We start from the raw sequence: 17,381 nt of genomic DNA, 5'->3' as shown, positions 1-17,381 counted from the left end.
GGCGCAATCTCCGCTAACTGCAAGCTCCGCCTCCCAGGTTCAGGCCATTGTCTTGCCTCAGCCTCCCGAGTAGCTGGAACTACAGGCGCCCGCCATCATGCCCAGCTAATTTTTTGTATTTTTAGTAGAGACGGGGTTTCACTGTGTTAGCCAGGATGGTCTTGATCTCCTCACCTCGTGATCCGCCCGCCTCGGCCTCCCAAAGTGCTGGGATCACAGGCGTGAGCCACCGCGCCCGGCCAAAAATTTTGTATTTTTAGCAGAGACCAGGTTGCTCCATGTTGGTCAGGCTGGTCTCTAACTCCCGACCTCAGGTGATCTGCCTGCCTCGGCCTCCCAAATTGCTGGGATTACAGGTATGAGCCACTGTGCCTGGCAGCCTGGCTAATTTTTGTATGTTTAGTAGGTACAGAGTTTTTCCATGTTGCCCAGGCTGGTCTTGAACTGCTGACCTCAAGTGATCCTCCTGCCTCAGCCTCCTAAAGTGCTGGGATTACAGGCATGAGCCACTGCGCCCGGCTAAAAAACCCAAAAACTTTAGATAAGTGAGTTTGGAAGAAATATTTATAACAGATAAAATGGACAAATAGGTAATAATTCTATTTACTGTCTCTCTGGCTTAATAAAATTATTAGTCAATACCCTAAGAAGAAAGAAACAAAATCTAAACTTTGCCATTCACAAATACAAATAGTCAACAAATAAAGTCAAAACCTAAGAACTTGTTGTTGACCACTTATTTCTTCTCTGAAATTGGCTCTTGAATTTGTTGAACATGCATTGACGTGGGATTAGGACATTTTAAAAATATTTTTTAAAGTTTTGCTTTTCGGAATTTAAAATTAATCCAAATTATTTAATATTCAACATTTGGAATTTATCAATCAATATTCTATCATTTTATTTTTCACTCTTCAAATAATTCCTTGTTCAAGAGTTTAAAACGTTTTTAAAATTAATAGATTCTGCAGGCTGGGCAACATAGGGAGACCCTGTCTCTACAAAAAATTTAAAACTATTATTTTTAAAATATATAGAAAATATATATTTCTTTATATATTGTTAAGTATATAAAACATATTTTAAATTTTTATTTTTATTTTTTGCCGGATAGTATGGTAAGCTTATGTTTAGTCTGGCAGGAACTTGCAAAACTGCCTTCCACAGTGGCTGTACCATTTTGCATTCCCAGCAGCAATAGATGAGAATTCCTGTCGCTCCGTATGTTCACCAGCATTTGGTGTTGTTGGTGTTTGGATTCAAGCCAGTCTAATAGATGTGTAATGGTATCTCATCATAAATTTAATTTGAATTCCCTAGTGACATATGGTGTTGAGCATCTTTTCAGATGCCTACGAAATGTGCCGCGCATGGTGGCACACGCTGGTGGTCCCAGCTACTCAGGAGGCTGAGGTGGGGAGGATTGCTTGAGCCCTGGAGGTTGGGGCTGCAGTGAGCCGTGATTGTACCACTGCAGTCCAGCCTGAGTGACAGAGCGAGACCTTGTCTCCAAAAGATAGATAAATAATTGACTTAATTTTTAGAACAGTTGTAGGTGTACAGAAAACAGAGCAGAGGGCATATTGAGCTCTAATATCCCCCTCACACCATAGTACACACACTTCCTCTATTATCATCTTGTTATTATGGTACATTTGTTAAGCTTGATGAGCCAATATGGATATTATTAAGTTCATGGCTTATATTAAGATTCACTCTTTGTGTTGTACCATTTATGGGCTTTGACAAATGCATAAGGACATATGTCCACCATCATAGGGTCACACAGAAAAGTTTCAGAACCCTAAAAATCTTCTGTGCTCCACCTATTCATCCTTCCCTCTGCTCAAGCCTCTGGCAACCACTGAACTTTTTATAATACCATCTGCCTAGTTTTGCCTTTTCTAGTATTCCATATAATTGGAACTCTACACTATGTGGCCTTTTTGCATTGGCTTCTTTCATTTAGAAATACGTGTTTAAGATTCCTCCATGTCTTTCCATGCCTTGGCAGTTCATTTTTTTTATTCCTGAATAATATTCCATTGTATGATTGTTTCAGAGTTAGTTTATGCATTTCCCTATTGTAGGATATCTTGGTTACTTCCAATATTTGTTGGTTATGTATAAGCTGCTGTAAACATTCATGTGGAGGATTTGAGTGGATATAAGTTTTCAAGTCATTTGGGCATATACCAAAGAATGCAATTGCCAGATCGTATGGTAAGCGTATGTTTAGTTTTGCAGGAATTTGCAAAACTGCCTTCCACAGTGGCTGTACCATTTTGCATTCCCAGCAGCAATCAATGAGAGTTCCTGTTGCTCCATATCCTCACCAGCATTTGGTGGTGTCAGCGTTTGGATTTGAGCCAGTCTAATACATGTGTAGTGGTATCTCATCGTTGTTTTATTTTGAATTCCATAGTGACATATGGTGTTGAGCATCTTTTCAGATGCCTATTTTTGCTACCTATATAGCAAAGGACAGACACAGATGATGGACTGCAGGAAAAGAGCTTGCTGTGATGATAGGAAGCTGCAGGCAGAGATGATCTCAGGGTTAATTGGGCATCAACTGTGCCTTCTCCTGTCACATAAAATGTAGTCTACCTGAGTTTTGACTGGAAACACACAATAATACCTGATTGTCCATAAATATTTCTGACTGAGGCTTCAGGTTTATGTATGTTTTAACTGAAAGGTGATATAAACCCAATATATAAACGGGTTGGGGTACAACAGGCAATGACTGTCAGATATGTTGAGAGTCTACACTGAATGGATGGTATCATTGGCTGCCCATGTCTTTCTCATTATGGACTTTCACTTTTCATTTGCCACATGAAAGGCCACTGAGATAGGCTACATCTGATTTTTCTCCTGAGGGTCTCTATTACTGAGAAATTTCTGTATTCTCGGCTACGCTGGGTTCATAATCTGACTATCTATATCATGTGTGTTTGTTCCTTCCCTAAAATGCTCAGTTTAGCTGCAGTTCTAGAGGTAGATACTACTATGTTTGTATTTCAGAGAGTTGAAGATCTGAGGTCTGGAGAGGTTAGTGTGTAGAAAGTTATGATGAGTAAGTGGCAAGGCCATGTGGCCAGGTCAGATAAGCTGCCTTCAGATTTTACTCTTGAACTTCTACTGGATAATGTCTTTTCATTATAGAAAAGAGGAGAGTGAACTTAGGTGTTTTGTTCAAAATCAATGACTGTAGGAGTTCTTTCAAGATATGATGAAAAGCAATAATTGTCTCATTTTACATTACCTGTAATTATTGCTCACCAGAAATTGATTATTGATGCAGCAACCTTTTACATTCCTCTCTGCTTTATTATGCATGGCCGGGCTTCACTGTAACTAAGAGGGTCCAAGATTCAGAAATATCTTTAACTTGCAATGCTTGGTCACAGGTATCCAACTGAAAAATATTTTGCTCATTAGCCATAGGGACACATATGGCAAACTACAGCCAGAGACACAAAATGTGGAAAGAAGAAAGGGCTATCAGAAGTCCTGTGTCTCCTTAAATTTTGTATTTCTATTCATATGCATCTACAATCATAAGGAAGTTGAGCAAATGGGAAATGCAAACTCCTAATCAAAGCATACCCACATTTCAGTTATCTGCATTATTGCACATTTAAATTTATAATGCATACATAGGATTCAATTCAATAGGTATAAAAATGTTAAGTAACCTTTTCTCTCATGCACCCCCGTCATTCAGTAGCTCTTTAGAGTCAACATTTTAATTTTGTTGTGCATCCTTTCATAATTTTGTTTTCTTTTTCTTTTTTCTTTTTTTGAGACGGAGTCTTGCCCTGTTGCCCAGGCTGGGGTGCAATGACGCAATCTCGGCTCACTGCAACCACCGCTTCCTGAGTTCAAGCAGTTCTCCTGCCTCAGCCTCCCGAATAGCTGGTATTACAGATGCGCGCCACCATCCCTGGCTAATTTTTTGTATCCTCAGTAAAGATGAGGTTTCACCATGTTGGCCAGGCTGGTCTCGAACACCTGACCTCGTGATCCGCCTGCCTTGGCCTCTCAAAGTACTGGGATTATAGGCATGAGCCATCACGCCTGGCCTCTTTTTCTTTTTTGATAGTGACGGGGTCTCACTATGTTGCCCAGGCTGTTCTTGAACTCCTGGGCTCAAGCAATCCTCATGCCTCAGCCTCCCAAAGTGCTGGGATTACAGGCATGGGCCACCACATCCAGCCAAAACTTTTTCTTTTTTTAAATGTATTTTATTCTATATATTTAAGGTACACAACATGATGTTATAGGATACATATACATAGTATAAAGGGGTTACTATAGTGAAGCAAATTAACATCTCTATCATCTCACAGATACCCACATTGTTTGCGTGTGGCAAGGGAAGCTAATATCTACTCATTTAGCATGAATCCCAGCCTTATTATGTATTTTTTTATATGCCTAAAGTATAGTCTGATTTCGCCTGGTTTCTCTCTTACATAATTGGAGTAATAGTTTGTATCCTGCTGCATCCGGCTTCTATTACTCAACATTAAGTATTTAATATTCACATTTAGCATCGATTCTGCATTCTATTAAAACAGTACACCAGCTAGGTGTGGTGGCTCATGCCTGTAATCCCAGCACTTTGGGAGGCTGAGGCAGGCGGATCATGAGGTCAGGAGATCGAGACCATCCTGGCTAACACAGTGAAACCCCGTCTCTATTAAAAATACAAAAAATTAGCCGGGTGTGGTGGCACACACCTATAGTCCCAGCTACTCAGGAGGCTGAGGCAGGAGAATCGCTTGAACCCAGGAGGCAGAGGTTGCAGCGAGCCAAGATCACACCACTGCACTCCAGCCTGGGCGACACAGTGAGACTCCATCTCAAAGCAAACAAAGAAACAAAAAACCAAAAGTTAGCCGAAAGTGGTGGTGCACACCTGTAATCCCAGCTACTCGGGAGGCTGAGGCAGGAGAATCACTTGAACCTGGAAGGTGGAGGTTGCAGTGAGCCCAGATCGTGCCACTGCACTCCAGCCTGGGCAACAGAGTGAGACTGTGTCTCAAAAAACAAACAAACAAACAAACAAAAAACAGTACACCAGTGTGTATCCCTTCATGGTTGGTGGACATGTGGGTTGTGTTCATTTTTTCCGTTACAAATGATGCCATTGTGAACATTTTTGTATTTCTATTTGGTTACCATTAGTGTGTATTTATGTACAGTATAAAGCAAGAGGTAAAACCATAGGTTACATGGTAAACATATCTTCAGTTTTACTAGGTATTATTGGCTTCATCCCAATGTTAACACACCAACTGACAGTCTTACAATGTCTGATAATTCCCAAATCTTTGCATTCTTGCTGACACTTAATTTTGTCAAAATTTTAATTTGAGTTTTTTGGTGGGTATGTGTCAATGATTGTAGTATTAATTTACTGGACCTTTTCTTCTCTGTAACAGGCCCTGTCAAGATATATGTGTGGTATGGCAGGGGTAGGATGGCAGCGGTAGGAGCACCTAGAGGTAGCAGGGGTTCTGGAATCCTTCATCATCCTATGTGAAAAAGTCTGTGGCAGTGATTTTTTTTTTTTTTTTTTTTGAGACAGAGTTTCACTCCTGTTGCCCAGGCTGGAGTGCAATAGTGCCATCTCAGCTCACTGGAACCTCTGCCTCCCAGGTTCAAGCGATTCTCCTGCCTCAGCCTCCCGAGTAGCTGGAGTTACAGGCGTGCACCAACACACCCGGCTATTTTTTTGTATTTAGTAGAGATGGGGTTTCACCATATTAGTCAGGCTGGTCTTAAACTCCTGACCTCAGGTGATCCACCTGCCTCAGCCTCCCAAAGTGCTGGGATTACAGGCGTGCGCCACGGTGCCCTGATATTTCCTGTGTACAGTGGTGTAGCCAGGGTGCGAAGCCACTTCCTAATGATTCTGTGATCTAAATATTATATCTTCGTGCTTCCCTTTAAGATATGTTCATTCCTCCATACAATTAAACAATCTCAATTACTCTTGAGGGAGCATAAAATCCTCATTGTCTAATCATGGGTCCTTCCAAATTATTTGTTGGCTTCTGTTTAAAATATGAAAAAGATAATGTAGATTTTGTTTTATTCTTACTGCTTAACCTGAACAAAATGTCATAGATACCTCCTGGCCTGTTGCTCAGCCAAGGAGAGTCACTTGAATAATGAACAAGACTGGAGGGAAACCACATTGATAATTTATCATTACACTGTCATCACATACATGGAACTCATCAATGATGCTTACAAAAAAATTGGGTCATTTGTGCAAAAGTGTAAAGAGAATATAGGAGGTGTCTCAACTGAAGACAAAAAGCTACAGAACATAATTGCAAAAAAAAAGTGTTAAGATGTGAACACAAATTCAGAGATTCGGAAGCACAAAGTGCTAAGTTAAGGGAAAAAAAGAGTTATCAATACTTTCTTCCTTATGGAGAACAGGATGAATTCTTAAAAGGGCAAGTAATTGTGAGTCTGATATATCTGATGATAATTAGTATTTCTAATGTTGTAAATGGTTGTGAATTTATAGTCACTATTCCTATTTCCTTTAGACTAGTGACCGTGACTTTGATGAACAGAAACACACTGGGTTAGTACTGCTATCTATGTCTCTTCATCATACTATGTGTGAAAATAAGTCGATCAATTTTTGTCTTGTATTTGTTTTCATTTCACTTTATTTTAGTTTCTCTGGAACAGGGTCTCACTCTGTCGCCCAGGCTAGAAGTGCAGTGACACAATCACAGCTCACTGCAGCCTCGACTTCTCCAGGCTCAGGTGATCCTCCTGCCTCAGCCACCCAAGTAGTGGGGACTACAGGCATGAGCCACCCCGCCTGGCTAATTTTTGTATTTTTTGTAGAGACAGCGTTTTGACGTGTTGCTCAGGCTGGGCTCAAACTCCTGGACTCAGCGATCTCTGTCTTGGCCTCACAAAGTACTGGGATGACAGGCATGCACCATGGCCCGAGGTCTGTTTTAATTTTATTAATTGGCTGATTCATTCAGACACATAATTATCAAGTAAAATCTCACTATTTCCTTAGCATTTCCCTTCAATTTAGCTTAGAAAATCTATTCCTAAGTTAATATTTTAAAACATATACAATTAGCCAGGTGTGGTGGCGCATGCCTGTAATCCCAGCTACTTGGGAGGCTGAGGCAAGAGAAGCACTTGAACCCGGGAGACAGAGATTGCAGTGAGCCAAGATCGCGCCACTGCACTCCAGCCTGGGCAACAGAGCGAGACTCCATCTCAAAAAACAAAAAAGGTTTTCTCCAGATCATTTTTACATTTAATTATTCAGTCTGTTTTGACTATACCTTTAAGAATTAAGTAAATATAACTTCACTTCTACACACTATTAGTCAATGTACCTAACATAATTTATTGAATAAACCAGTCCATTCACAACAACATCAAAAGTAAGTACATTTCCCAATGTAAATTAATACAGCCATGATGGAAAATAATATGGAGATTCATCAGAAACTAAAAATAGAATTACTATATGTTCCAGCAACCCCACCGGTGGGTGTATAGCTAAAGGAATTGAAATCAGCATGCTGAAGAGATAACTGCACTACCATTCACTGCAGCATTATTCTGCATTGGATACGGAAGCAACCTAGGTGTCCAGCATGTTATAAATGGATAAAGAAAATGTTACATATTATATATATTATGTATATAACCTTATACACATATATATATGTATATATAAAGGAATACTATTCACTTTTTAAGAAGAGGAAAATCGGCCGGGCACAGTGGCTTGCGCCTGTAAATGCAGCACTTTGAGAGGCCAAGGTGGATGGATCACCTGAGGTCAGGAGTTCGAGACCAGCCAGATCAACATGGTGAAACCCTGTCACTGCTAAAAATACAAAAATTAGCCGACGTGGTGGCGCATGCCTATAATCCCAGCTACTTGGGAGGCTGAGACACAAGAATCGCTTGAACAGGGGAGGCAGAGGTTGCAGTGAGCTGAGACTGTGCCACTGCACTCCAGCCTGGGTGACAAGAGCGAAACTCCGTTTCAAATAATAATAATAATAATAAGTAAATAGATTTTTAAAAAATAAATAAAAAATAAAAATAAAACAAGGAAAATTCTGTCATCTGTGACAACATGGATAAACCAGGAGGACATTATGCTAAGTGAGAGAAGCCAGTAACAGAAAGATAAATACCAAATACCACATAAGTGGTATTTGTGGAATCTAAAAAAGTCTAACTCTTAAGAGGCAAAGAATGGTGTTTACCAGAGACTGAAAAATGGGGAAAAGGGAGATGTTAATTAAAACAGTACATGTGGGGAAAAGCAAGAGAGATCAGATTGTTACTGTGTCTATGTAGAAAGAAGTAGACATAGGAGACTCCATTTTGTTCTGTACTAAGAAAAATTCTTCTGCCTTGAGATTCTGTTAATCTATAACCTTACCCCCAACCCCATGCTCTCTGAAACATGTGCTGTGTCAACTCACAGTTAAATGGATTAAGAGCGGTGCAAGATGTGCTTTGTTAAACAGATGCTTGAAGGCAGCATGCTCCTTAAGAGTCATCACCACTCCCTAATCTCAAGTACCCAGGGACACAAAAACTGCGGAAGGCCGCAGGGACCTCTGCCTAGGAAAGCCAGGTATTGTCCAAGGTTTCTCCCCATGTGATAGTCTGAAATATGGCCTCGTGGGAAGGGAAAGACCTGACCATCCCCCAGCCCGACACCCGTAAAGGGTCTGTGCTGAGGAGGATTAGTAAAAGAGGAAGGAATGCCTCTTGCAGTTGAGACAAGAGGAAGGCATCTGTCTCCTGCCCGTCCCTGGGCAATGGAATGTCTCGGTATAAAACCCGATTGTATGCTCCATCTACTGAGATAGGGAAAAACCGCCTTAGGGCCGGAGGTGGGACCTGCGGGCAGCAATACTGCTTTGTAAAGCATTGAGATGTTTATGTGTATGCATATCTAAAAGCACAGCACTTAATCCTTTACATTGTCTATGATGCAAAGACCTTTGTTCACGTGTTTGTCTGCTGACCCTCTCCCCACAATTGTCTTGTGACCCTGACACATCCCCCTCTTGGAGAAACACCCACAAATGATCAATAAATACTAAAGGAACTCAGAGGCTGGCGGGATCCTCCATAGGGGATCCTCCATAGGGGATCCTCCATAGGGGATCCTCCATAGGGGATCCTCCATAGGGGATCCTCCATATGCTGAACGCTGGTTCCCCGGGTCCCCTTATTTCTTTCTCTATACTTTGTCTCTGTGTCTTTTTCTTTCCTAAGTCTCTCGTTCCACCTTATGAGAAACACCCACAGGTGTGTAGGGGCAACCCACCCCTACAAGTACAAAATTTCAGTTAGTCAGGAGAAATAAACTTTAGTAATCGATTGCATAGAATAGCAACTACATAATGTGTTGCATGTTTCAAAATTGCTAAAAGTAGATTTTAAATGTTTTCACCACAAAAAAGTGAGGCGATGGATTTAATTAGCTTGATTTAATCATTTCACATTGTAAACATAGATCAAAACAGCATATTGTACCCTATCAGTATATAAAACATACAATTATTATTTGTCGATTTTTAAAAAGTTACTTTTCTCACACCTTATAACAAGACTGGACTTCCTCAGGGGACACAGAGCAGAGTCCCCGCCCTCGGGAGCTCATACCCGATCCCCCACGTTCGCCCTCGCCGCCACACTTTGAACGCCCTCCCCTACCGGCTCTACACTCAAACAGCCGGAGGCTTCGGGCAGCCTCGAGTTCGGATTCCCCTTCTCAGCCTTCTGGGGGTCACTGAAACCCTCAGAACTCCGAGGACAAGTCGGACACGCCTTCGCCTCAGCCATCTTCGCCAGCGCAATAAGTCTCTGTGTCTTCACACTCCTGGTAGAGGGAAAACTAAAACCTCCGGGAGCCAGCGTCCTGCGGTGCCTGCAATCTAACCGGGATTTGGGGTTCCGAGCCACTTTTCCCACAAGCCACCGCGGTCATGGAGCTTTAGGCTTAAACTACATTTCCCAGAGGGCAACGGGAACACCCAATCTATGGCTTCCCTTCCGTTTTCGCGTGGTTCTTTTGCAAGGTGGGTTGAACTCATTTCAGGATATAACAGGCACAGAGTACTCGCAGGGAGGGATCTGGGCAATCAAGTTACATTGGAGCCCAACCTAAACCAGCCGGGGTGGTGGAGGAAGCCCTTAAACCGTGGAAGCCTGTAGAGTGGATGGCCAGTTGTTATCGGAATCTCAGGCCCGTGGGTGCCTGAACAGCAGAGGAGGGTATTTGAGTGCGCATGTGAGAGAATGTTGTATATGTCAGATGGGGAATGTTTGAGAGTGTGTGACAGAGAAACTGCGTGTGAGAGGCTGGGATGTGCCTCCTTGACGGTGGGTGCGGTTGTGAGGCTGTGACAGGTGAGTGAGTGGCTGTGCTTGCGTGACGGGGATATGAGGTGCTTGTCCTTTTCATGTACGTTGATTGCGGTGGCACTGCGGTGTCACTTTGAGTCTTGGCTGTAGGTTCCCGGCTGCTTCTTCTCTCCTCCCTCCTCACAGCTGCTTGCGGCTGACACACAAAAAATGTCTGCAAGAGGGAAGTTGGATACTGAACTCTACATCAAGTTTTCCAGCAAGAAGGCATTGACTTGCTGTGAGATTGGAAACGCCTGGGAGGTTATTTCTTTGTGAGCTCTGAGAGCGAGCTACCTGTCTCAGAACCTCGTCTTTCCCAGAGCTCTGACCCCAGGAACCTGCTGTGAACTCATACCCAGATTCCAGCCTCTCTCCTACCTCCATGTGTTAAAGTGTGTGAACAGGGAAGGCGTGGAGGGTATTGTGTAAGGAGGCATTCCGTGCTTCAAGGAAAGGCCTGATAACTCATGATTTTTTTCTCCATCCCTGGTCCTGCTATTCCTCAAAAGGACTCTAATGAGGAGGAAAAAAATTATTTCACATCTAAAACTCAATGTTTAGGCTAGTTGGCTTTTTTCTTTCCTAAGGTTACTGGTTTTAGAGTATGCTTTACTTCATCTGAAATGTGTCTGAATGTCCTAATACCAATCTGCTTTCTTTCCAGTAGATGTTGGGAGCCATTGAGCTGAATCTCATTAACGTTCTCATATTTGGCCGGGTGTGGTGGCTCACGCCTGTAATCGCACCATTTTGGGAGGCCAAGGCGGACGGACACTTGAGGTCAGGAGTTCGAGACCAGCCTGGCCAACATGACGAAACCCCATCACTACTAAAAATACAAAAATTAGTCTGGCGTGATGGTGCATGCTTGTAATCCCACCATCTTGGCCAGGCTGGTCTCGAACTCCTGACCTCATGATCCACCCGCCTCGGCCTCCCAAAGTGCTGGGATTACAGGTGTGAGCCACCACACCCAGCCTTATGTGGATTATTTTACTTCATCTTCAGACTATTTTATATGCTAAATGACATTTTCTCCCAATTTACCAATGAGACTTTAAGACACATTTTATTAAGTATCAGAGCTTAAATCTGAAAGTCATATCCTAAAAGACTAACAACAGAATTTGTATTAGTTACTTCAAGAGACCACCTCTTAAATATTACTTTTTTTTTTTTTTTTTTTGAGACAGAGTCTCGCCTTGTTGCCCAGGCTGGAGTGCAGTGGTGCGATCTCGGCTCACTGCAAGCTCTGCCTCCCGGGTTCACGCCATTCTCCTGCCTCAGCCTCTCCGAGTAGCTGGGACTACAGGGGCGCGCCACCATGCCCAGCTAATTTTTTGTATTTTTAGTAGAGACTGGGTTTCACCGTGGTCTCGATCTCCTGACCTCGTGATCTGCCCGCCTCGGCCTCCCAAAGTGCTGGGATTACAAGCGTGAGCCACCACGACCGGCTTTTTTTTTTTTTTTTTTTTTTTTTTTTTTTTTTTGATGACAAAGGCTTGCTCTATGGCCAGGCTGGAGTGCAGTGGCGCAGTCTCGGTTCACTGCAACCTCTGCCTCCCGAGTTCAAGCAATTCCCCTGCCTCAGCCTCCTGAGGTCCATTATATCATTATTACGTCTTTGCATCCTCATAGCTTAGCTTCCACTCATAAATGAGAACATGTAATGTTTGGTTTTCCATTCCTGAGTTACTTCTCTTAGAATAATGGTCTCCAACTCCATTCAGGTTGCATCCAATGCCGTTATTTCGTTCCTTTTTATGGCTGAGTAGTATTCCATAGTGTATATATATGTGTACATACACCAAATTTTCTTTATCCACTTGTTGATGGGCATTTAGGCTGTTTCCATATTTTTGCAATTGTGCTGCTATAAACGTGTGTGCAAGTGTCTTTTTCATATAATTACTTCTGTCTGGGTGCAGTGGCTCACACCTGTAATCCCAGCATTTTGGGAGGCTGAGGCCAGCAGATCACTTAAGGCCAGGAGTTCGAGACCAGCCTGGCCAACATGGTGAGACTCCTGTCTCTATCACTGAAAAAAAAATAAAATAATTTTATATAATGACTTCTTTTCCTCTGGGTAGATACCCATTAGTGGGATTGCTGGATCAAATGGTAGTTCTACTTTTAGTTTTTTAAGGAATCTTCATACTGTTTGTCATAGTGGTTGTACTAGTTTTCGTTCCCACCAGTAGTGTAGAAGTGTTCTCTCTTCACCACAACCATGGCAACATCTATTATCTTTTGATTTTTTAAAATTATGGTCATTCTTAGAGGAGCAAATTGGTATCACATTATGATTTTTATTGGCATTTTCCTGATCATTAGTGATGTTGAGCATTTTTTCATATGTTTGTTGGCCATTTGTATATCTTCTTTTGAGAATTATCTATTCATATCCTCAGCCTACTTTTTGATGGGATTATTTGTTTTTTTCTTGCTGATTTGTTTGAGTTCCTTGTAGATTCTGGATGTCAGTCCTCTGTTGGATGTACAGTTTGTGAATACTTTTTCCTATCCTGTGGGTTGTCTGTTTACTCTGCTGATTGTTTCTTTTGCTGTGCAGAAGCTTTTTAGTTTAATGAAGTCCCATCTATTTATCTTTGCTTGTGTTGCATTTGCTTTTGGGTTCTTGGTCATGAACTCTTTGCCTAAGCCAATGTGTAGAAGAGTTTTTCCAATGTTATCTTCTAGAATTTTTATGGTTTCAGGTCTTAGATTTAAGTCTTTGATCCATCTTGAGTTGATTTTTCTCTAAGGTGAGAGATGAAGCTCCAGTTTCATTCTTCTACACGTGGCTTGCCAATTATCCCAGTACCATTTTTTGAATAGTGTGTCCTTTCCCCACTTTATGTTTTTGTTTACTTTGTCGAAGATCAGTTGGCTGTAAGTATTTGGCTTTATTCTGGGTTCTCTATTCTCTTCCATTGGTCTACATGCCTGTTCTGATACCAGTCCCATGCTGTTTTGGTAACGATTGTCTTGTAGTATAGTTTGAAGTCAGGGAATGTTATGTCTCAGATTTGTTATTTTTGCTTAGTCTTGCTTTGACTATGTGGGCTCTTTTTTTGTTCCATATGCATTTTAGGATTGTTTTTTCTAATTCTGTGAAGAATGGTGATGGTATTTTGATGGAAATTGCATTGAATTTATAGATCGCTTTTGGCAGTATGGTCATTTTCGCCATACTGATTCTACCTATCCATGAGCGGGGGATGTGCTTCCATCTGTTTGTGTCATCTATGATTTCTTTCAGCAGTGTTTTGTAGTTTTCCTTGTAGAGATCTTTCACCTCCTTGATTAGGTATATTCCTAAGTTTGTTTATTTTTGTTTTGTTTTGTTTTTGTTTGTTTTCTTTTGTGGTTTTTTTTTTTTTTGCAGCTGTTGTAAAAGAGGTTGAGTTCTTGATTTGATTCTCAGCTTAGCCGATGTTGGTATATAGCAATGCTACTGATTTGTGTACATTAATTTTGTATCTTGAAACTTTACTGAATTTATTTATCAGATCTAGGGGCTTTTTGGATAAGTCTTTAGGGTTTTCTAGGTATATGATTATATCATCGGCGAACAGCAAGTTTGACTTCCTCTTAATCAATTTGGATGCCTTTTTTTCTTTCTCTTGTCTGGTTGCTGTGGCTAGGACTAGTCACTACTTTAAAATGCCAATAATTCAGCAAGGACCATAAGTTGTAACTAGGAACGGGTAAGTCAGTGTATAGTGAAGACCACTAGAGAGATTCAGGTGATGTGCCTTGGGAATTCATGTGGAGGTGGCATTGATTAGATTCTGGTCATCATTGTAACTAAGCCCATGGAATCTATATGGAAGTTAGTGAATATATTCTGTAAGCTTTTACTGTCTAATTTTTTCTTCAAGTGATGTTAGATAAAAAGTGAAACTAGGCCAGGCGTGGTAGCTCATGCCTGTAATCCCAACACTTTGGGAGGCCTAGGAGGGAGGATCTCTTGAGCCCAGGAGTTTGAGACCAGCCTAGGTAACATAGTAAGACCCTGTCTCTAAAAAAAATTTTTTAAATTAGCCAGGCATGGTGGTGCACACCTTTAGTCCCAGCCACTCAGGAGGCTGAGGCAGTAGGATTACTTGAACCCAGAAGCCTGAGTTTGCAGTGAGCTATGATCACACCACTGTACTCCAGCCTGGGTGACAGAGCAAGACCCCCTGCCCCTTAAAAAAAAAAAACAAAAAAAAAGAGAGAGTTTAGCAGTAGACTGGATGACACGGTGGCTAAGTGGCAAAATAAACCCACCTTTTAATATACAAATTTGTGTGTGAGTGTATGTGTGTGTGTACACATGTATTTTTAAAGTTAATGTATGAACAATGTTAAAATGATTATGAAATATATTCAAAAAAGAAAATCAAGATAGCAACTAAAAGAAAAGTAATGGTAACATATGATCATGTTGTAATGTAACAGAATAAATAAATTACCAGACTTTCTCAATGTATTGATGTCCTATAGCCTGTGCCTCAATGCTTGTCTGTCTTTTTAATGATCCAATGATATTGTACATTCTGTTTTTTCATCTTAATTTTCCGTTGACAGTATATCTGAAATTTTTAAATTTTATTAAATACGTTTCCCTACTTAGCATCTGATAGCTTCTTGGTATTCTATTACATGTATATTTTGTATTTAGCAAGGCAGTTTGTGCTCAACACAGAACCAGGCCTAAACATTTCCTCCTGTGCTCTGTTCTCTCTCATATTTTGACCAATTTCAACTGATTCTGATGCCATAGAAGAGGTTCTAGTTTGAGGCCAGGCGCGGTAGCACATGCCTGTAATCTGACTAGTTTGGGAGGCCAAGGCGGGTGAATCACCTGAGGCCAGGAGTTCAAGACCAGCCCCGCCAACATAGTGAAACCCCGTCTCTACTAAAAATACAAAAAAAATTAGCTAGGTGTGGTGGTGCGCACCTGTAGTCCCAGCTACTTGGGTGGCTGAGGCAGGAGAATCGCTTGAACCTGGGAGGCAGAGGTTGCAGTGAGCCGAGATCTCACCACTGCACTCCAGCCTGGGCAACAGAGCGAGTCTCCATCTCAGAAAAAAAAAAAAGCAGCTTCTAGTTTGAACGATAAGTCCTCTGTCAGCCTTGGAAGGTGGGAATGAAGGCAAGTGAGTCTTCTCATGGAGAAACTGAGCAGCCTAATCTCAAGTCTAGATCAGCCTTCCCAAATTGGAGCCTTGTCCAGAAAACCTCTTGCTATCTTGTCTGGATCTGGCTTTAGTGAGCCATTGACTTACTCTAAAACTACCTTTGTATAGCTGGGTTTCCTGGGGTGTGAGGGAGTGCTTAGATTCATTGTCTGTTTTTCCCTAAGTTATATGTTCAGCTGTGAGGGATTAATTTGGAAGGAGAAATAGAAGAGCAGAAAGATTTTATTAAATTAAGTCATATTGGGAACACTAACATCTCTTTTCTTCTCTCAGCTCTGGATTCTCTGGAGTTTGAATGTTTCCAGTATTGGAACCCCACCAAGTAGGACTGATCAGGTCTTACAATTCTAAAACCATGACCTGTGTAAGTTGATTAATTCTGTTTCCTTGCAATATCATGATCATAGGTTATGTGGATGTTTTCATTAACCTAAGGCTTCCTATTTAAGAAGGCCTCCTTCAGTTATCTGTCCCCACTTTCTTCTAATATAGTGAATAGTGATAGCAAATAACTCAGTTTTCTCCCTATGAGTATTTTCTGTCCACTTTTATATTTATTGTCAAATGTATTTAGTACTCATGTGCTTATTCTTCAACCAAAGTCTATGATAGAGCAGTAAAGGAGTGAAGTCTCAACAGGGAACTATTTGAGCTTCCTTTATAGGTCCTTAGTTTGGTGAATTAGAGATGTTGGTCCTATTTGGATACCATAGGTAGGCTTTGACATTCTCCACAGACCTGAGTTTTCTAGGCAAATAAGATGGGATTTGGTTATCAATTGGTCTGTCTTAGTATGTGATGAGATCTCATATTCTTTGAGAATTTTAGAATTGTTGGAGATATACCATGGCTCTTGTCAAAGAATTACTGAGAGACAAGTTTTTATTTTGTGGTTGAATGTGTTCTGCTGAACTTGGGTGACATCTTTTTGATTATGAGTCATCCTATATCAGTATCCATTCTGGAACAAGAAAAGTATTAAGTGATGGAAAATGGCGATGAATGAGAATATTATCCTAAGGAGTAAATATGTTGATTTCCAGAACTGGGGAAGACCTTTGAAGTTTTGTCCAACAAAGTATATGAAGGTAGGCTAGCTACGGTGGCTCATACCTGTAATCCCAGCACTGTGGAAGGCCAAGGCGGGAGGATCACTTGAGGCCAGGAGTTTGAGACCCCTTGCAAAAAAAGTGAGACCCCCATCTCTACAAAAAAAGTACAAAAATCAGCTGGGCGTGGTGACTTGCCCCTGTAGTCCCAGTTACTCAGGAGGCTATGGCAGGAGGATTGCTTGAGCATGGGAGGTCAAGGCTGCAGTGAGCAGTGATTGTGTCACTGCACTCCAGCCTGGGCAACAGAGTGAGCCTGTCTCAAAAAAAAGAAAAAAAAAGATTTAAAAAATGTACACGAGGTAAAAGATGGATTAACGACGGAGTAAGTCTGAAATATTCATTATAAAATTGTTGCACAGTCAATAAAAAATATATTTGTCAAAATAAAGAAAAATGCTTATGTGCTCTGACATAATGATGTAACTTGAGACTTGTGGAAATGTCTAAATGTTCTGCAAAAGCTTTTTTTTTTTAAATATGGAGATTGGGCCAGGTGCAGTGGCTCACGCCTGTAATCCCAGCACTTTGGGAGGCTGAGGCAGGCGGATTGCTTGAGCCCAGGAGTTTGAGACCAGCCTGGGCAACATGGTGAAACCCTGTCTCTATAAAAAATACAAAAATTAGCTGG

General features: G+C 41.4%; 1 protein-coding gene across 6 annotated transcripts in view; it reads left to right on the top strand.

Moving 5' to 3' along the window:
• Positions 1-10,041: 10,041 nt before the first annotated feature.
• Positions 10,042-17,381, top strand: part of ZNF573 (zinc finger protein 573) — a 39,082-nt gene continuing 31,742 nt past the window's right edge. For 3 of the 6 annotated variants that reach the window (XM_016935828.3, XM_063801619.1, XM_016935827.3), the window contains exons 1-2: positions 10,062-10,124; positions 15,915-16,005. In XM_016935828.3, the coding sequence (XP_016791317.1) occupies positions 15,937-16,005 (69 nt within the window). In that variant the 5' untranslated portion in view covers positions 10,062-10,124; positions 15,915-15,936. Of the gene's footprint in view, positions 10,125-15,914; positions 16,006-17,381 lie in introns of those variants that run through there. The other 3 variants (XM_063801617.1, XM_054673394.2, XM_054673396.2) reach the window with 3 other exon arrangements.

Source organism: Pan troglodytes, chromosome 20 (assembly GCF_028858775.2).
Source record: "Pan troglodytes isolate AG18354 chromosome 20, NHGRI_mPanTro3-v2.0_pri, whole genome shotgun sequence".
In the NCBI taxonomy this organism is placed as follows: Eukaryota; Metazoa; Chordata; class Mammalia; order Primates; family Hominidae; genus Pan; species Pan troglodytes.
The sequence above is the reverse complement of the archived record's forward strand: the minus strand, read 5'-3'. Positions and strand labels throughout refer to the sequence as shown.